Source organism: Sciurus carolinensis, chromosome X (assembly GCF_902686445.1).
Source record: "Sciurus carolinensis chromosome X, mSciCar1.2, whole genome shotgun sequence".
Taxonomy (NCBI): domain Eukaryota; kingdom Metazoa; phylum Chordata; class Mammalia; order Rodentia; family Sciuridae; genus Sciurus; species Sciurus carolinensis.
The window spans coordinates 109,169,698-109,183,933 of record NC_062232.1 but is presented as its reverse complement, the minus strand read 5'-3'; the positions used below and the strand labels follow the sequence as shown (position 1 = coordinate 109,183,933).

At 42.3% G+C, this 14,236-nt stretch overlaps 1 protein-coding gene across 4 annotated transcripts in view; it reads left to right on the top strand.

The window, feature by feature from the left end:
* The window catches only part of Aifm1 (apoptosis inducing factor mitochondria associated 1), a 36,220-nt gene extending 22,736 nt beyond the window's left edge, over positions 1–13,484 (top strand). Inside the window, exons 7-17 of one of the 4 annotated variants that reach the window (XR_007106363.1) lie at positions 1,503–1,587; positions 2,261–2,337; positions 3,526–3,634; positions 4,430–4,537; positions 4,882–4,970; positions 5,730–5,870; positions 8,387–8,529; positions 10,365–10,489; positions 12,128–12,241; positions 12,575–12,664; positions 12,853–13,484. Coding sequence is in view for 3 of the 4 variants with exons in the window: in XM_047535558.1 (XP_047391514.1) it covers positions 1,503–1,587; positions 2,261–2,337; positions 3,526–3,634; positions 4,430–4,537; positions 4,882–4,970; positions 5,730–5,870; positions 8,387–8,529; positions 10,365–10,489; positions 12,045–12,241; positions 12,575–12,646 (1,146 nt within the window). In the remaining variant the exon portion in view is untranslated. The other 3 variants (XM_047535558.1, XM_047535559.1, XM_047535560.1) reach the window with 3 other exon arrangements.
* The last annotated feature ends 752 nt before the right edge of the window (positions 13,485–14,236 follow it).

Sequence of the window (14,236 nt, the reverse complement as noted above, 5' to 3'; positions counted from 1 at the left end):
ATTTCTTAATGGATGGTCTCACAACTAGTAAGTTGTGGAACAGAGACTAGAGCCTAGTCTTTGACTCCAGAGCTCAAGCTTTGTTTTTTGATAGCAGGGATTGAACCCAGTGGCACTTAACCACTGAGCCACATCCCCTGCCCTTTTTATTTTTTTATTTTGAGACATGGTCTCACTAAGTTCCTTAGTGCCTCACTAAGTTGCAGAGGCTTGCCTTGAACTTGTGATCCTTCTGCCTCAGCCTTCCAAGCCACTGGAATTATAGGTATGTACCACCATGCCTAGCCAGAGCTCAAGCTCTTAACCTTGAGAAGGAGAAGGGTGTGAAGGAATGAAGGGTGTTGTAAAGAAAAAAGTTTGGATGATCTATCATTTGTCCAGATTAGTTGGAATGAAACATCCAGCCAGGTAAACAGAAAATTGGAAGCAAGTATAGAAGAGGGATGGAGAAAACTGGAAGGATAGAAAATTGTGGTCTAAGAATAATATATTTAAGGTGGAATAGTGGTTTCAGAGATGACAAGAAACTGGATTTGGTACAGAGGAAAAGAATAAACCAGGTCCCAAGGTCTTTGGTGAATGAGGGAGAGTGGCCGTGAGGTGACTCATTAACACCGATTCTAGGGATATAGGTTGTTGTCCATCAGAGGAAAAATACAGGAATCTGGAAGCAGCAGCAGTGGCAACCTCAAGAAGCCTGCAAGATGCCAACACTTCTTCCTGCTCTTGTGATGTGGAGTGTGGGTGATTGAACCATTTCTCTGTATGTGATCCTTGAGGGAGAGCTGAGTTTCAGTGGAGAAAGCGTTCTATTAAGATGTTGTAGGTGAAGGGGAATTGTTAACAAAGAAATAAGACTTCCAAATAGCCAAATAGAAAAGGTGGTCCCTGTTCTCCACTCCCAAAAGTCAGGTTAGAATCTTGAGGACTCACTGGCCCTATTGCTGGCCACTTAGTAACTTATGACAACTTGGAGAAACTGCATACTAGAATCTATGGTTCTAGTAACTACTGAGCATTTTTTTTTGGTACTGGGGATTGAACCCAGGGGCACTTAACCACTGAGTCACATTCCCAGCCCTTTTTATTTTTGATTTTGAGACAGGGTCTTGCTGAGTTGCTTAGTGCCTCACGAAGTTGTTGAGGCTAACCTCAAAATTGACAATCCTACTGCCTCTGCCTCCCAAGCTGCTGGGATTACAGTAGGTGTGCACCACCATGCCTGGCCCTAAGAAATGTTTTTTAAGGGTAACTTTAGGTCCAGAACTAATCCTTGTGGGGCCAACTAGCTAATAGGTCCAGAGTTTTGGGGGACTGGGGAGTGATGGAAATATTCTAGAATTAGATAGTGGTGATGATTGCCCAACCCTATAAATATAGTAAAAGCCACTGATTTATATATTTTAAAATGATGAATTTTATGTTACGTGAATATCATCTCAATAAAATGCTTTTCAAAACTAATTCCATCTCTACCTCTTCTCTGTGTATGACTGTCCTAGGTGGTACAGCTGGACGTGAGAGGCAACATGGTGAAACTTAATGATGGCTCTCAGATCACCTATGAAAAGTGCTTGATTGCAACAGGTTAGTATTTTGGAGATGTCTGTCTTCCCAACTTTAGTAGCTCATTTAAGTTTTAGATTTCAGCCTTCTCCATAGAAGGCATTTCTACTTCATGTTAAGAAAATTGGAACCTAGCATCCCTGAAGTGGATGTCTTCTCTTGATGCCAAACCTGGCTAAGTTCCAGGCATCCTAGATGGTTGGCCCTTCTATACTGACCTTGCCTTGCCTTCTGATAAAGGCACGAAGAGGTTGCCCTTTTCCCCTCTCCCTTCTTACCAGTCACTCTGTGCCCTGAAAGTGATATAGCCTTGTGGTGTCATTGCCAGTTTTCCAATCAGAAATCAAAAGGAGACTGAAGCAGCTACTGCAAGCAGTGTAGCCTTGCAAGCTGGTGAGCATGCCGGAGAAGCTAGAAGAGGATGTGGAAGCAGAGAGTGAGGCTTTCAGGCCTGCTATGGGCAGGGAGGGCCCCTAAAAAGACACTCACATCTGCTCCTCAAAGGAATTTGATCAAAAAGCCTGCTGTGATGAGAGTTGAAAGAACACAAAACCATCTTATCTTGTAGTGGCTGCCATAGTACTAGCAGGGCGCACACTTATGCCACAGTCCTAAAGAAAGAGCTGTACCTGGGGAGGTGTTTGGGCTAAGTCCTGCTTGTTGCACTAAAGGTTTTTCCTCCTCTTATTTCCAGGAGGCACTCCAAGGAGTCTGTCTGCCATTGATAGGGCTGGAGCAGAAGTAAAGAGCAGAACGACACTTTTCAGAAAGGTAATTGTCTGCTTCGGTGTTTTCATTGTGTTGTTTTGAAGAGGTAATACAATCTTGTAGTCCCCAAGTGCCCACCCTGGAATTGGGAGATCTGAGTTCAGTGTATACCTCTTCTTCAGACTTGTTAGCTTGCCTTGAGCAAGTCACTTCCTCTCTGTGCCCCTCAAATCCCTCACTCAAGGGTTTTCAGGTCCTAGGAGAAAATATAGTCAGTGTTTTTATTGCTTGCTATAGTTCCTTTGTACTGCCCATCCTTAGTTGGTTTTCCCTGATGGATTTGATTCATTGGAACTCCTTATAGCCTCTTGGCATTTTTCATTGCAAGTGCTGTGTAGAGACTTGGAGTAGAAAGATCAAGAATACCCACGTTACCAAGCATGGCAACACATGTCTATAATCCCTGCAGCTCAGGAGGCTGAGGCAGGAGTATTGCAAGTTCAAGGCCAGCCTGACCAATTTAACAAGACCTTGTCTCAAAACTTAAAAAACAAAATTGCCAGATGTGGTGGCACATGCCTATAATTCAAACAGCTTGGGAGGCTGAGGCAGGAGGATCACTAAGGTCGTAAGCAACTTAGCAAGACCGTGTCTCACAATAAAGCATAAAAAAGGGTGGGGATGTAACTCAGTGCTTAAGTTACCCTGGGTTCAATCCCCGGTACCAAACAAACAACAGAAAAAACCACAAAAGGAATGCCCAAGTAGAAGGGAAGCAGGGTGGTTTACTTTGGGATATTTGGTAAGGTTTGTGCTATCCTTTCAAGTTCTTGAAAGAAGAAGGTTTGTCAGCCTCAGCGCTGTTGACACATTATACTGAATAATTGTGTATGTGTATGTGTGTGGGGGGGTCCTGTGCATTGTAGGATATTGGCAGCATCCCTGTCTATCCACTAGATGCTGGGAGTACTTCTCTCTCCTGACAACCAAAAATATCTGCAGACACGGCCAAATGTCCCCCTGGAGAAGAGAGGGCAAACCCCACCAGTTGAGAACCACTGTTACTAGAAGGCATGTTACAAAGGAGAAAGGAATTTGCATTAATAACAGAGGCTATAATTGAACCACTTTATACAAAGAGATTTTATGTGCAAATTACTGTTGTGAAAGATTTAGAAGAAAATATTTCCTTGGATTATTATCCTTTGCCCCTTTGGGAAATCAGTGGACTAAGCTGGTATGATCTTGCAGATTGGAGACTTCAGAGCCTTGGAGAAGATCTCCCGGGAGGTCAAGTCAATTACAATTATCGGTGGGGGTTTCCTTGGTAGTGAACTGGCCTGTGCTCTTGGCAGAAAGGGTGAGTATTGGGGAGTGACCTTGATTTTCTTTCTTTAGTTTTACATCACGTGCATCTTGGTGGACTGACTGTCACAAATTTCAGAGATGTATTTGCAAGGAGGAATAAAACGAGTTTGATTAAAGTTTGTAGAGTGAAAAGCTAAGCACTGAGATTAGTCCCAATGAGGATGAAATAGGTGACCAAAAAGCTGTCATCTGAGCAACTTGACAGCAGTACCTCCTTTCCTTTCCTCAAGTCTCTATGCCAGGATACTTTAAAAATAAAATATCAAGGGAAGTCAGTTATTATGATGACAAGGGCAGTGCAGACTATAGAACTCTATGTATATTTGAACTGCTTCCCCTGTAAAAGCCAAATACAGGCATATGATGGTTCCCAGTTTGACAGGTCTCTGAGATCCAGTTTGAATGTTTATTTCATGGCACCTGTTTTTCTTAATATTATTTTTCAGCTATGTGAGCTCAGGTAACTTCTCAGGAGGGTACTTCCTGTTCAGAGGTCACAAAGCATTTGTGTAAACCTCAAGTGTCTGCGGGGGTGGAAATGTACTGAGTTCTCAGTTGGTAGCTTCATCCAGGGACAGCATTTCTGGTACCTGTTGTTCTTGCATTGTGAGTGAACTGAAGCACCAAGGCCCTCATGCCACAGTGTCCCATAGGCAAGGGCTCTGGCCTGGTTGGCAGCTTTGCCCTGTTTCTAGTAAGAGCTATCTACTGCTCCTATACTTCCCTTTCTTTCATCTTGGGATTGGCTTTTGCCTCCTGCTATAACTACTCCCTTTCTTCTTCCCAGCTCGAGCCTTGGGAACAGAAGTGATTCAGCTCTTCCCTGAGAAAGGAAATATGGGAAAGATCCTCCCCGAATACCTCAGCAACTGGACCATGGAAAAAGTCAGACGAGGTAGAGAGACTGTTTCCATATGCTGCTGTTCCATTTCCTTTGAGAGTGGCCAAGCGGAAGTCAGCTTTTTTGAGAACTCCCTTGACATAAGGCCTATCACCTGGCAGATGCAGTGTTTCACCATTCCCCAGTCAGCCAAGTTCACCCAGGATTCTGAATCTGGTGTACCAGATTCCCAGAAGTACTAAAAACAGATTGTTGGTAGAGGTTCTTGTGACTCTCCAAGGCTGCCTGCATACTTACAATGACTGATTTGATTACAGGGGAGACCTCTAGTTGGCTCCCCACTTTTTACGAAGGTGATAGGCCTTGGACTCAGCCTTTTCTTTCATTTGCTTCTACAGAGGGGGTGAAGGTGATGCCCAATGCAATTGTGCAATCAGTTGGAGTCAGTGGTGGCAAGTTACTCATCAAGCTGAAAGATGGCAGGAAGGTAAGGAGGGGAAGACAGACAGCCAGAAAGCCTTCCAACCTTCCCCTCCCTTTTGGTCACTGATTCATTCTCTTTCTCCCTCCCTGCCTTTCATTTTGGTACTGGGGATTGAACGCAGGCATACTTTACCACTAAGCCACATTCCCAGCCCTTTTCATTTTTTAGTTTGAGACAGGGTATCTCTAAGTTGCTGTGGCTCTCACTAAATTGCTGAGGCTGACCTTGAACTTGGGATCCTCCTACCTCAGCCTCAAGTTTCCCTTTCCTCATTCTAACTCCACTTGACACCACTAGTTTTTGTTTTCTTGGCAGCCACCATTAACTGTGATAATTGTGTAGATTTAACTGTCCCTTCATTAAAACAGATGATGAAAACTGTCTGTAGCCAGTGGTAGAGAACTTGCCTAGCTTGCAGAAGGCCCTGGGTTCCCTCCCCAGCAACACATACACACACACAAAATGAATGATGAGAGCCAGAGTAGGCACCTGTGAACCACTTTCTCTTACCCCCTTCCTATCTGTATCATTTGAGTCCTTGCTAGGGTAGCAGATTTCCATTCAGATGATGTGTGGTATGTGTGTGTGTGACTGAGAGGGGTGCTTATGAAATGGAACTTAAAATCTATTTACCAGAGGTAAGTTAACCCATGACTTTTTAAAGCCTCTGTTTTTAGTGGCATGGTTATAGCTGTTATGTCAATAGGCATAAATGGCAACTGTGGTAATTGAATTTTCTTTTTTCTTTTTTTTTTGCCTCAGGTAGAAACTGACCACATAGTAGCAGCTGTGGGCCTGGAGCCCAATGTTGAGTTGGCCAAAACTGGTGGCCTAGAAATAGACTCAGATTTTGGTGGCTTCAGGGTAAATGCAGAGCTACAAGCACGCTCCAACATCTGGGTGGTAAGTGTGCTATAGCATGACCAAGCACAAGTCATTGTCTCCAGTCTGTGGGCAAGTCTTCCAGGTGGTGTGCTCAAGTTCATTGACAGCTTACCCAAATAGGGTTGAAGTGTTTGGAGGCCAAGGGGAGAGAATAGAATCTTGTGAACTGCTTGATTTAGAAGATCAAGAAATTAAAAAAAAAAAAACAGAAGATGAACTATGCCCTCATCTGCAAGTTATTAGAAGATGAGAATAATGTGTGCACCTACAGAAATAGAATTCTTCCAGTTCTACTTGTTGGCAATAACTGTGGCATAGCCCCTGACAAGCATGTGCATAACACAGATGGATCTGCTGTTCCCATAGCTCAAACGTGAATCTAGGGAATGGAAGATGAAGCAATTTTCTGCATGTTCCCTGGAAAGGAAAATCACTCTGTTTTCATTTTCCTTGAGTACTATATTTAGCTGTTTTTAAAAACCTATTATGACACAAACAAGACTCTAGTGTGTGTAGGAACCATGAGGTAATTTCCCCTTTACTAAATCATTACAAGTGTATTGTGTTTGATTATGGACTCTGCAACTGAGGACATGGGAGCCTTGGAAGGATTTTTTCCTTTCAAAGACTGCTTTTATTTTTTTAAAGATGAAATGTACTGGATTTTACCAGGGGTGGTGGCATACACCTAAGCTCCCAGCAACTTGGGAAGCTGAGGGAGGAGGATTGCAAGTTTGAGACCAGCCTCAACAACTCAGCAAGACCCTGCCTCAAAATTACAAAAACCAAAAATAAATAATGCTGGAGAGCCAGGCACAGTGGCATAGGCCTATAATCCCAGCAATTTGGAAGGCTGAGATAGAAGGATCATGAGTTCAAGGCCAGCCTCAGCAACATAAGCCCTAAACAACTGAGCAAGACCCTGTCTCAAGATCAAAAATTTTCAAAAGGACTGGGGGTGTGGCTCAGTGATAAAGTGCTCCTGGGTTCAATCTTCAGTATCAAAAAAATGGAGGGGTGCTGAGAATGCAACTTAGAGGTAAAGTGCCCCAGGGTTCAATCCCCAGAACTGCAAAAAATGTACTGGATTTTTAAAAATATTTTTAGTTGTAAATGGACACAATACCTTTATTTTATTTATTTATTTTTATGTGGTGCTGAGGATTGAACCTAGTGCCTCACACATGCTAGGCAAGTGCTCTCCCACTGAGCCACAGCCCCAGCCCCTGGATATTTTTTAACTGGTAATAGAAGCGATATGTGCTCAGTGTAGAAGACACAGACAAGAAGAAAGGAGAACAATCACCTGCAGCAACCATGAATGTTTAGTGTATTTCCTTCCCTTGTTTCCTTGCACTTAAGTTTTTTCTTTGTTTTGCACAGTCATGATGAGAATACTATATATAAAATTTGTATTCTGCTGGTTTTTTACTTAACATCATAAATGTAAGCATTTTCCCATGTTGCTTCAGACTCTGTAAACACTTTAATGACTATGTAATATTCCATTAAGTGGATTTCATAGTTTACTTTGCCATTGCTCACTTGTTGGATTTTTAGGTTGCTTTGGGGAAGGCTAAATAGCCATAAAGATGAACAAGGGTTCAAGAGTGCAAATACCACATCGGGCATGAAGCTGGCCCTGTTCACCCCCAGCTGGGGGTTCCCTTCCTCTGGCTGAAACACTTAGCTCATTGAGTCTCTACCTGTTGTAGGAAACTTCACTTGTTTACATTGCCCTGTAGTTATGAATAGTACTGCATTTTCCTGTACTAGGGTATACACTCCTCATAGGCAAAGTCCATGTCAGTTTCATCTCAGCAACCCAGACAGCATAATGCTTTTGTACATAATAAGCACTCCATAAATATTTGTTGAATGAACGAATGAATACTAAATGATGAAAATCCTTATCTTAGAAAGTATTTCTAATAAGAGGCAGTCACATCTAAACCTGGTTCCACATATAGAAAAGAATATTCTGCAAATCATGGTTATTAAAGAGCCTGTCTGCTAAAGACAGAATGAGGAAAAAAAACCAGATATACATAAACTGAAGCAAAGGAGATTTAGGTTAGCTTTGTGAATGCATAGACTAGGTCTTCTTTTAAAAAAAATAGAATCTTGCGGGCATGGTACCTGTAATCCTAGTAACTTGGGAGGCTGAGGCAGTAGGGTTTGAGGCCAGCCTGGGCAATTTAGCAAGACCGTTTCTCAAAATGAAAAAAGAAAGGGGCTGGGAGTATAGCTCAGTAAGAGAGTGCCCCCTGGGTTCAATCCCTAGTACTACGGTGAATAAATGAATGAATGAATGGGGATATAGCTCAGGGGTAGAGTGCCCCTGGGTTTAATCATTAATACTGGGGGGAAATGAAATCTCAACTATTTTTAATAATTTAGGTATGATTCTAACCTTAAGATGTAAAACATGAATTAGTTAATTTCGCAAAGGTTCTACAAGCCCCCGAAGTTTATTCTACCTTTAATTTGATTTTTTAAAGATCACGTGTCCATGTTATATATTTTTTCCAAAGGCAGGAGATGCTGCATGCTTCTATGATATAAAGTTGGGTAGGAGGCGAGTAGAACACCATGATCATGCTGTTGTGAGTGGAAGATTGGCTGGAGAAAATATGACTGGAGCTGCTAAGCCATACTGGCATCAATCAATGTTCTGGTAATAGTTCTGTGCCTCGGGAACTCCCTTGCTTAGAACTCGGTATTAATAAGGTCATAACACAAAGTTATGGTTTAGTTTCCTTGTGGACCAGTTAGCGTCATATGGATGGGTGGAAGGTCCATCTCATGCTCATACATCCATTCCCAAGTAGCCATCTGGTAAAAGTATCCTGTTTGGCATAGATTAGATGAGGTGAATGGATGGAGATAGCACCAGCACTTCTGGCAAGAGTGCAGAATTTGAATTATAGTTGGTGATACAAAAGTGCAGTATTAGGAATAGACAACAGTATGTTTTGGTTTATTCTTTACTGGAACCCTAATCAGCCCAATACAAAGGGAGAAAAAAAAGAGTCCACTTATATGTAACCCTTAAAATCAGCGATTCAAAATCAGGCAGATAGGGCAGTTCTTTGGATAAAGGTTAGCACTGGACAGTCCTGAATCCCAAAGCTGGCCTTTTAAATACACTTTCATCTTATTACTTTAAAAGATGGAATACATAAAAAAAACTTCAAGGTTTCAGAAGCCTCTAAGTGGTTGCTATTGGGGATATTCTTAGCTGATGGAAGCACATTTTGGGACAGTCACAGACAGTTTTATGAGTGAGCAGCAAAAAAATAACAAATGAATTTCAGGGTCAACACATAAGATAGTGCAGTCAAGAAAAATACAGTTATCAGTTAGGGCTTAGGAACAGATTCCAAGGAGGCATTGGAGACTCTTACCTGAACATAGTAGTCCAATGAGCTACTGTGGCCAAGGAGATAAAATGTAGAGCTGCAGAAACAAAACAGAATATCTTAGATTATCACTTGAAACCATGGTGACAATGTGTCTATTCCTCAAATATTCTGAGAAGTTCCTAGCATATTAAGAAAGGTGTGATGATGATAGGAAAAGTTTCTAAGAAGAACAATTAAAATAAAATGGCCAAGTGGATAAACAGGGCCTCTATAGAAAGTATTCTAATCTCTGAAAATGAAGGTGAAGGGTAAATACAATACCTAATTAAACCATAAAATATCTCAAATTCTAAGTTCCACAAAAATGGAATACTCTTCTAAGCTTCCAAAAGGCATTTTTACCAGGCACAGTGGCATGCACGTCTAATCTCTGACTCAGGAGGCTGAGGCAGGAAGATCACAAGTTTGAGAGCAGCCTCAGCTATATAGTGAGGCCCTAAGCAACTCAGCAAGACCCTGTCTCAAAAAATAAAAAGGACTGAGAATGTTGCTCAGTGGTTAAGCACCTCTGGGTTCAATCCCTGGTATCAAAACAAACAAAAACAGAAAATTTTAGGCCAGGTGCCATGGTGCAGCCTGCAATCCCAGTGACTCGTGAGGCTGAGGCAGGAGGATCACAAGTTTCAGGCTACCCTCAATAACTTAGTAAGACCCTGTTTCTAAAAGGGACAGGGATATAGCTCAGAGGTATAAAGCCCCTGGTTCAATCCCAGGAATGAAAAAACAAACAAAAAAGGCAATTTTAGGATAAGTTAAAGGAAGGGAGTGAATAGCAAAAATGGGGAACCCATCCCTCCCCAAATGTGGCACAAGTTGAAAGCATAAATAAATTTCAGAAAGATCATCGTATGGATATGTGATATGTATAGCAGCTTCTTAAGGAAAAATAAAGACTGTTTGGGATAATCCTGCTTTTTCATGTTGTCCCTAGATGTCCTAGTGGCAGCAGATCAGTTTGGCATTTCTCTTATTGTTACACATCCTAAGTTCTTTTCGACATGAGAGTGCAGCATTGTGGAATATATGTGCTGTCATATCATTCCTTACAGTCCCTTGACAGAACACCGTCTTCTGTATCCTTCCATAGGAGTGATTTGGGCCCCGATGTTGGCTATGAAGCTATTGGTCTTGTGGACAGTAGTTTACCCACAGTTGGTGTTTTTGCAAAAGCAACTGCACAAGATAACCCAAAATCTGCCACCGAGCAGTCAGGTAAGAAAACGTAGCCCCTTCTCTTAGAAGAATATTCATAAACAGTGGCCTGAGTTTTCCTGAACAAGATTCTGTATTGGCCAGAGGGAACTGGCAGCAAAATTTCTCTTCATGTTGTGCTTTAAAAGAAACCAAACCCAAAGTCCTTACTCTTCAGTGGTCTGGAGTCTGGCAAAATCAGGTATCCTAGTCAAAGTATAGACTCAAATATTGTATCAGTCCTAGACAGTGGCTAGCAACTGACTCAGCACCTCTGTTGTTTGGTTTGTCTTGAGGTGATGAAAAGACCTCAATGATGAAGTAAACCTGAACTTTTTTTTTTAATTCTTTCTTCACACTAATCTCAAGAACTAGGCCTGAGAACCCTAACTTAGGACTTTCTGTCTCTCGTGGGCCCTAGGCAATGAGGCACTGGGCTGAGTAGTTCTTGAACTACTTCCAGTTCCAGTTGTCAGATCTGAATGCCAGGTTTGCTTCAGGCAGGAGCACCGCTCTTGGAATGGACTTCCCTCCCACACAGGTCTCATTCATTAACTCCTCAGCATTGTTCCGTGACCTTGGCTCTGTGTCTTTTTGCCAGAGGTGTTTCAAGGGCAAGTTGCTTTTTAAGAAGGAGAAAGTAAGACGTTTTATGGATCTGTACGCCCTCTTCCTGAGTAATTCAAGTGTATTCCGTATTCCTTAATTCCATTCTCTCCTGATGAGTGGATCCAAAAGAGAGGCCCAGATACTTATCAACTCTAGGTCACAGCTCTGTCCATTGGGCAGTATTACCTGAAGCCTCGTGCTTCTCAGAAGACAAAGTGGCTGCTTCCTGTGCTCTGATTCCCTTTCGTCCCCATAATTCCACTGTGCTTTTCCACATGGAAGTGCCTTCTGCTTTGGCTAATGTGTTCCTCTAGCAGCTCTTTTCAGTAGAACTTTCTGCTGTGCTGGCAGTGTTCCATCTCTGCTTTGTCCAGGACATTAGCCACTAGCCATGTGTGGCTGTTGAGTACTTGAAATACAACAAGTAGGGATTTGTATAGCTCAGTGGTGATACACTTGCCTAGCTTGTGCAAGGCCCTAGGTTCCATCCCAAGTACCACAAAAATTGGTTTAAAGAAGAACTGTGGCATGTGCAAACAAGGAACAGAGTTCTGTATTTTATTCGATTTGACACAATTTCATATAAATAGCTGCATGTGGCTAGTGGCTACTGAACTGAACCATGCAGCTCTAGAATATTTCTCACAGAACAAGAGCAAGTCTTCTGCATTCTGAAGGAATCCAGATACCAGGAAATACCCATAGCATAAATTTAAAATGAGATAGTGAGGGAAGTTCAGGGTCAGACTGACCAGTGCCTGGGAGCTGGCAAGGAAGAACTTCCCTTGGCTTTGCCAATAGACCGAGGCTGAAGAAGGCCAGAGTGCACTGAGGGGCATAGAAAAGCAAATCATCTGAAAATAGCTTGAAGCAAGTCTCGAAAGACAGTTGCCTTCTAGAATTTTCCAAGCTCATAATAACTGAATTTTGGATTTATTTGTATGTGCGTTTGGGGGATTGTCCACAGGGACTGGTATCCGCTCAGAGAGTGAAACAGAGGCAGAGGCATCTGAAATTGCTGTTCCTCCCACCACCCCTGCGGTCCCACAGGCCCCTGTCCAAGGAGAAGACTATGGCAAAGGTGTCATCTTCTATCTCAGGGACAAAGTGGTAGTGGGGATCGTGCTGTGGAACATCTTTAACCGAATGCCAATAGCAAGGAAGGTAGGTGTCTATCAGAACTCTTAGAGGAAGGTGGGAAGTTTGGGTTGAAAAACTCTGACTTCATCCAGTGCCCTGAGATGCATTGTCTACCCAGTTCACATTGTGCCTAAGCAGAACAAAGGTATAGCTTTGGCTCAGGAACATTTCTTTTTTACTTGGGACTTGGCGGGGTGGCCTGGGAGTTAGTAAGCTGTTCATTTGGGGTTAGCAGACAGCTGTTCCCACAACTCCTGCCCAGTGTGCGCTGGGGCCTGGCCCAGACAGCCCTATTGTGTGGGCCAGGCCTGGCGCACATGGAGTGAGTTAGAGACCTATTGTTACTCTCTCCCTCAGATCATTAAGGATGGTGAGCAGCATGAAGATCTCAATGAAGTAGCCAAACTCTTCAATATTCACGAAGATTGAAGGGCCACAGTGGACTAGGCAAGAACTTCTCAGTCCCTAACAATGGGTTGGATGGGCAAAGGAACATTTTTTATTCAGCAGACTGTGTGTATGAGTGCAAATGATCGAGTTCTTTGTGAATATTTTCAACCATGTAGGCAAATTCTTAATGTTCATATCATGAAATAAAATCCGATTCTTCTAAATTAAATTTTGTTCTTTTAAAGGGGGCAGGTTGGTGAGGAAGAAAAGCTGTGCCTATCAGAAAGCAAGCAAATTGGAGCTACTATCAAGTACATGATTTTTCTGTGCCATGTATTCCCCATTCCACACTCTAAATCCTATCATTCCCTAAACTTCTCTTCCTCCTCCTTCCAGATCCCTCTGTCTACAGCACGTGACCCTTGCCCTTCCTCTAGGGAAATTTGCTATCTCAGTGAAGACTTTCCTGACCCTTCCATGCCTGATCCTTGTTTTTTGTGTCTTACATGCTAGCCCATGGCTTCCTAGAACAGGAACCATGTGTGGCATTACGATCTTGCTCAGTTATATCTTCAGAACATGGCACAGACTCTGGCTCACAGTAGGTGCTTAATAAATCATTGTTGAATGAGTGAACAAATAGACTCAGCTTTACCTGGAATAATTCCTGTTCCAGAACTTAACTACTCATACAGTGGGAAGAACAGAGAGAAAGAAGGGTTCATAAACCAGGTGCTTCAAGACTAAACTTAGAGACGGACTCCTTAGAGCTCATGATCTCTTGACTTGTCCACCTGCTGTTCCCCAAACCAGAGACCCACCCTTCTCAATAACTTTTCTCTAGAATATATAAATGATCAGGGAATACAAATCAAAGTTTCATAAGTCAACTCATTTTTGGCATTTTAAATTACTTTTTTTTCTGCTTTTTGTATTGAGGATTAAACCCACGGGTGCTTTACCACTGAGCTACATCCCTAGTTCTTTTTATTTTTTATTTTGAGTCAAGGTCTCACTAAGTTGCTGCAGGCCTCACTAAACTGCTGAAGCTGGCCTTGAACTTACAATCCTCATGTCTCAGTCTCCTGAACCTCTGGGATTACAGGCATGTGCCACCATAGCTGACTTAAATTACTTAACCTTCAAAAATCAAATCTGGGTAGGATGCAGAGCTCAGTGGTACAGCACATGCTTAGCGTGCACATGGCCCTGGGTTCCATCCCCAGCATAAAAAAACCTAAAATTTTGAAAATGAAAGTCAACTCTTGTTTCAATTGATATTAAACGTTTACTACTTGGAAGAGTCTTATGAATCTTTCTGTAAAGAGAAAATTATTACTGGCCTGAAATTTTTTTTAAATACTAGCTTTAGAGCATTACAGCTACAACCAAATCCCTTCTCAACACTAGGAAAACAGACCAGAATTCCATTGTAAGAATAAGCTGCACTAAAACAGGTTCTTATTATGGTGGACACAAGTCAAGTTGAATATGATCTGATGTATGATGTACCCAAACTCCTACACAGAAAACTCTTCTAGCATCCTGTGGCAAAGGAATTATTATCAACAATAATTACTGCTTACAAATATAGGGGTAAGAAGATCATTAAGAAAAGATCAAATTGTG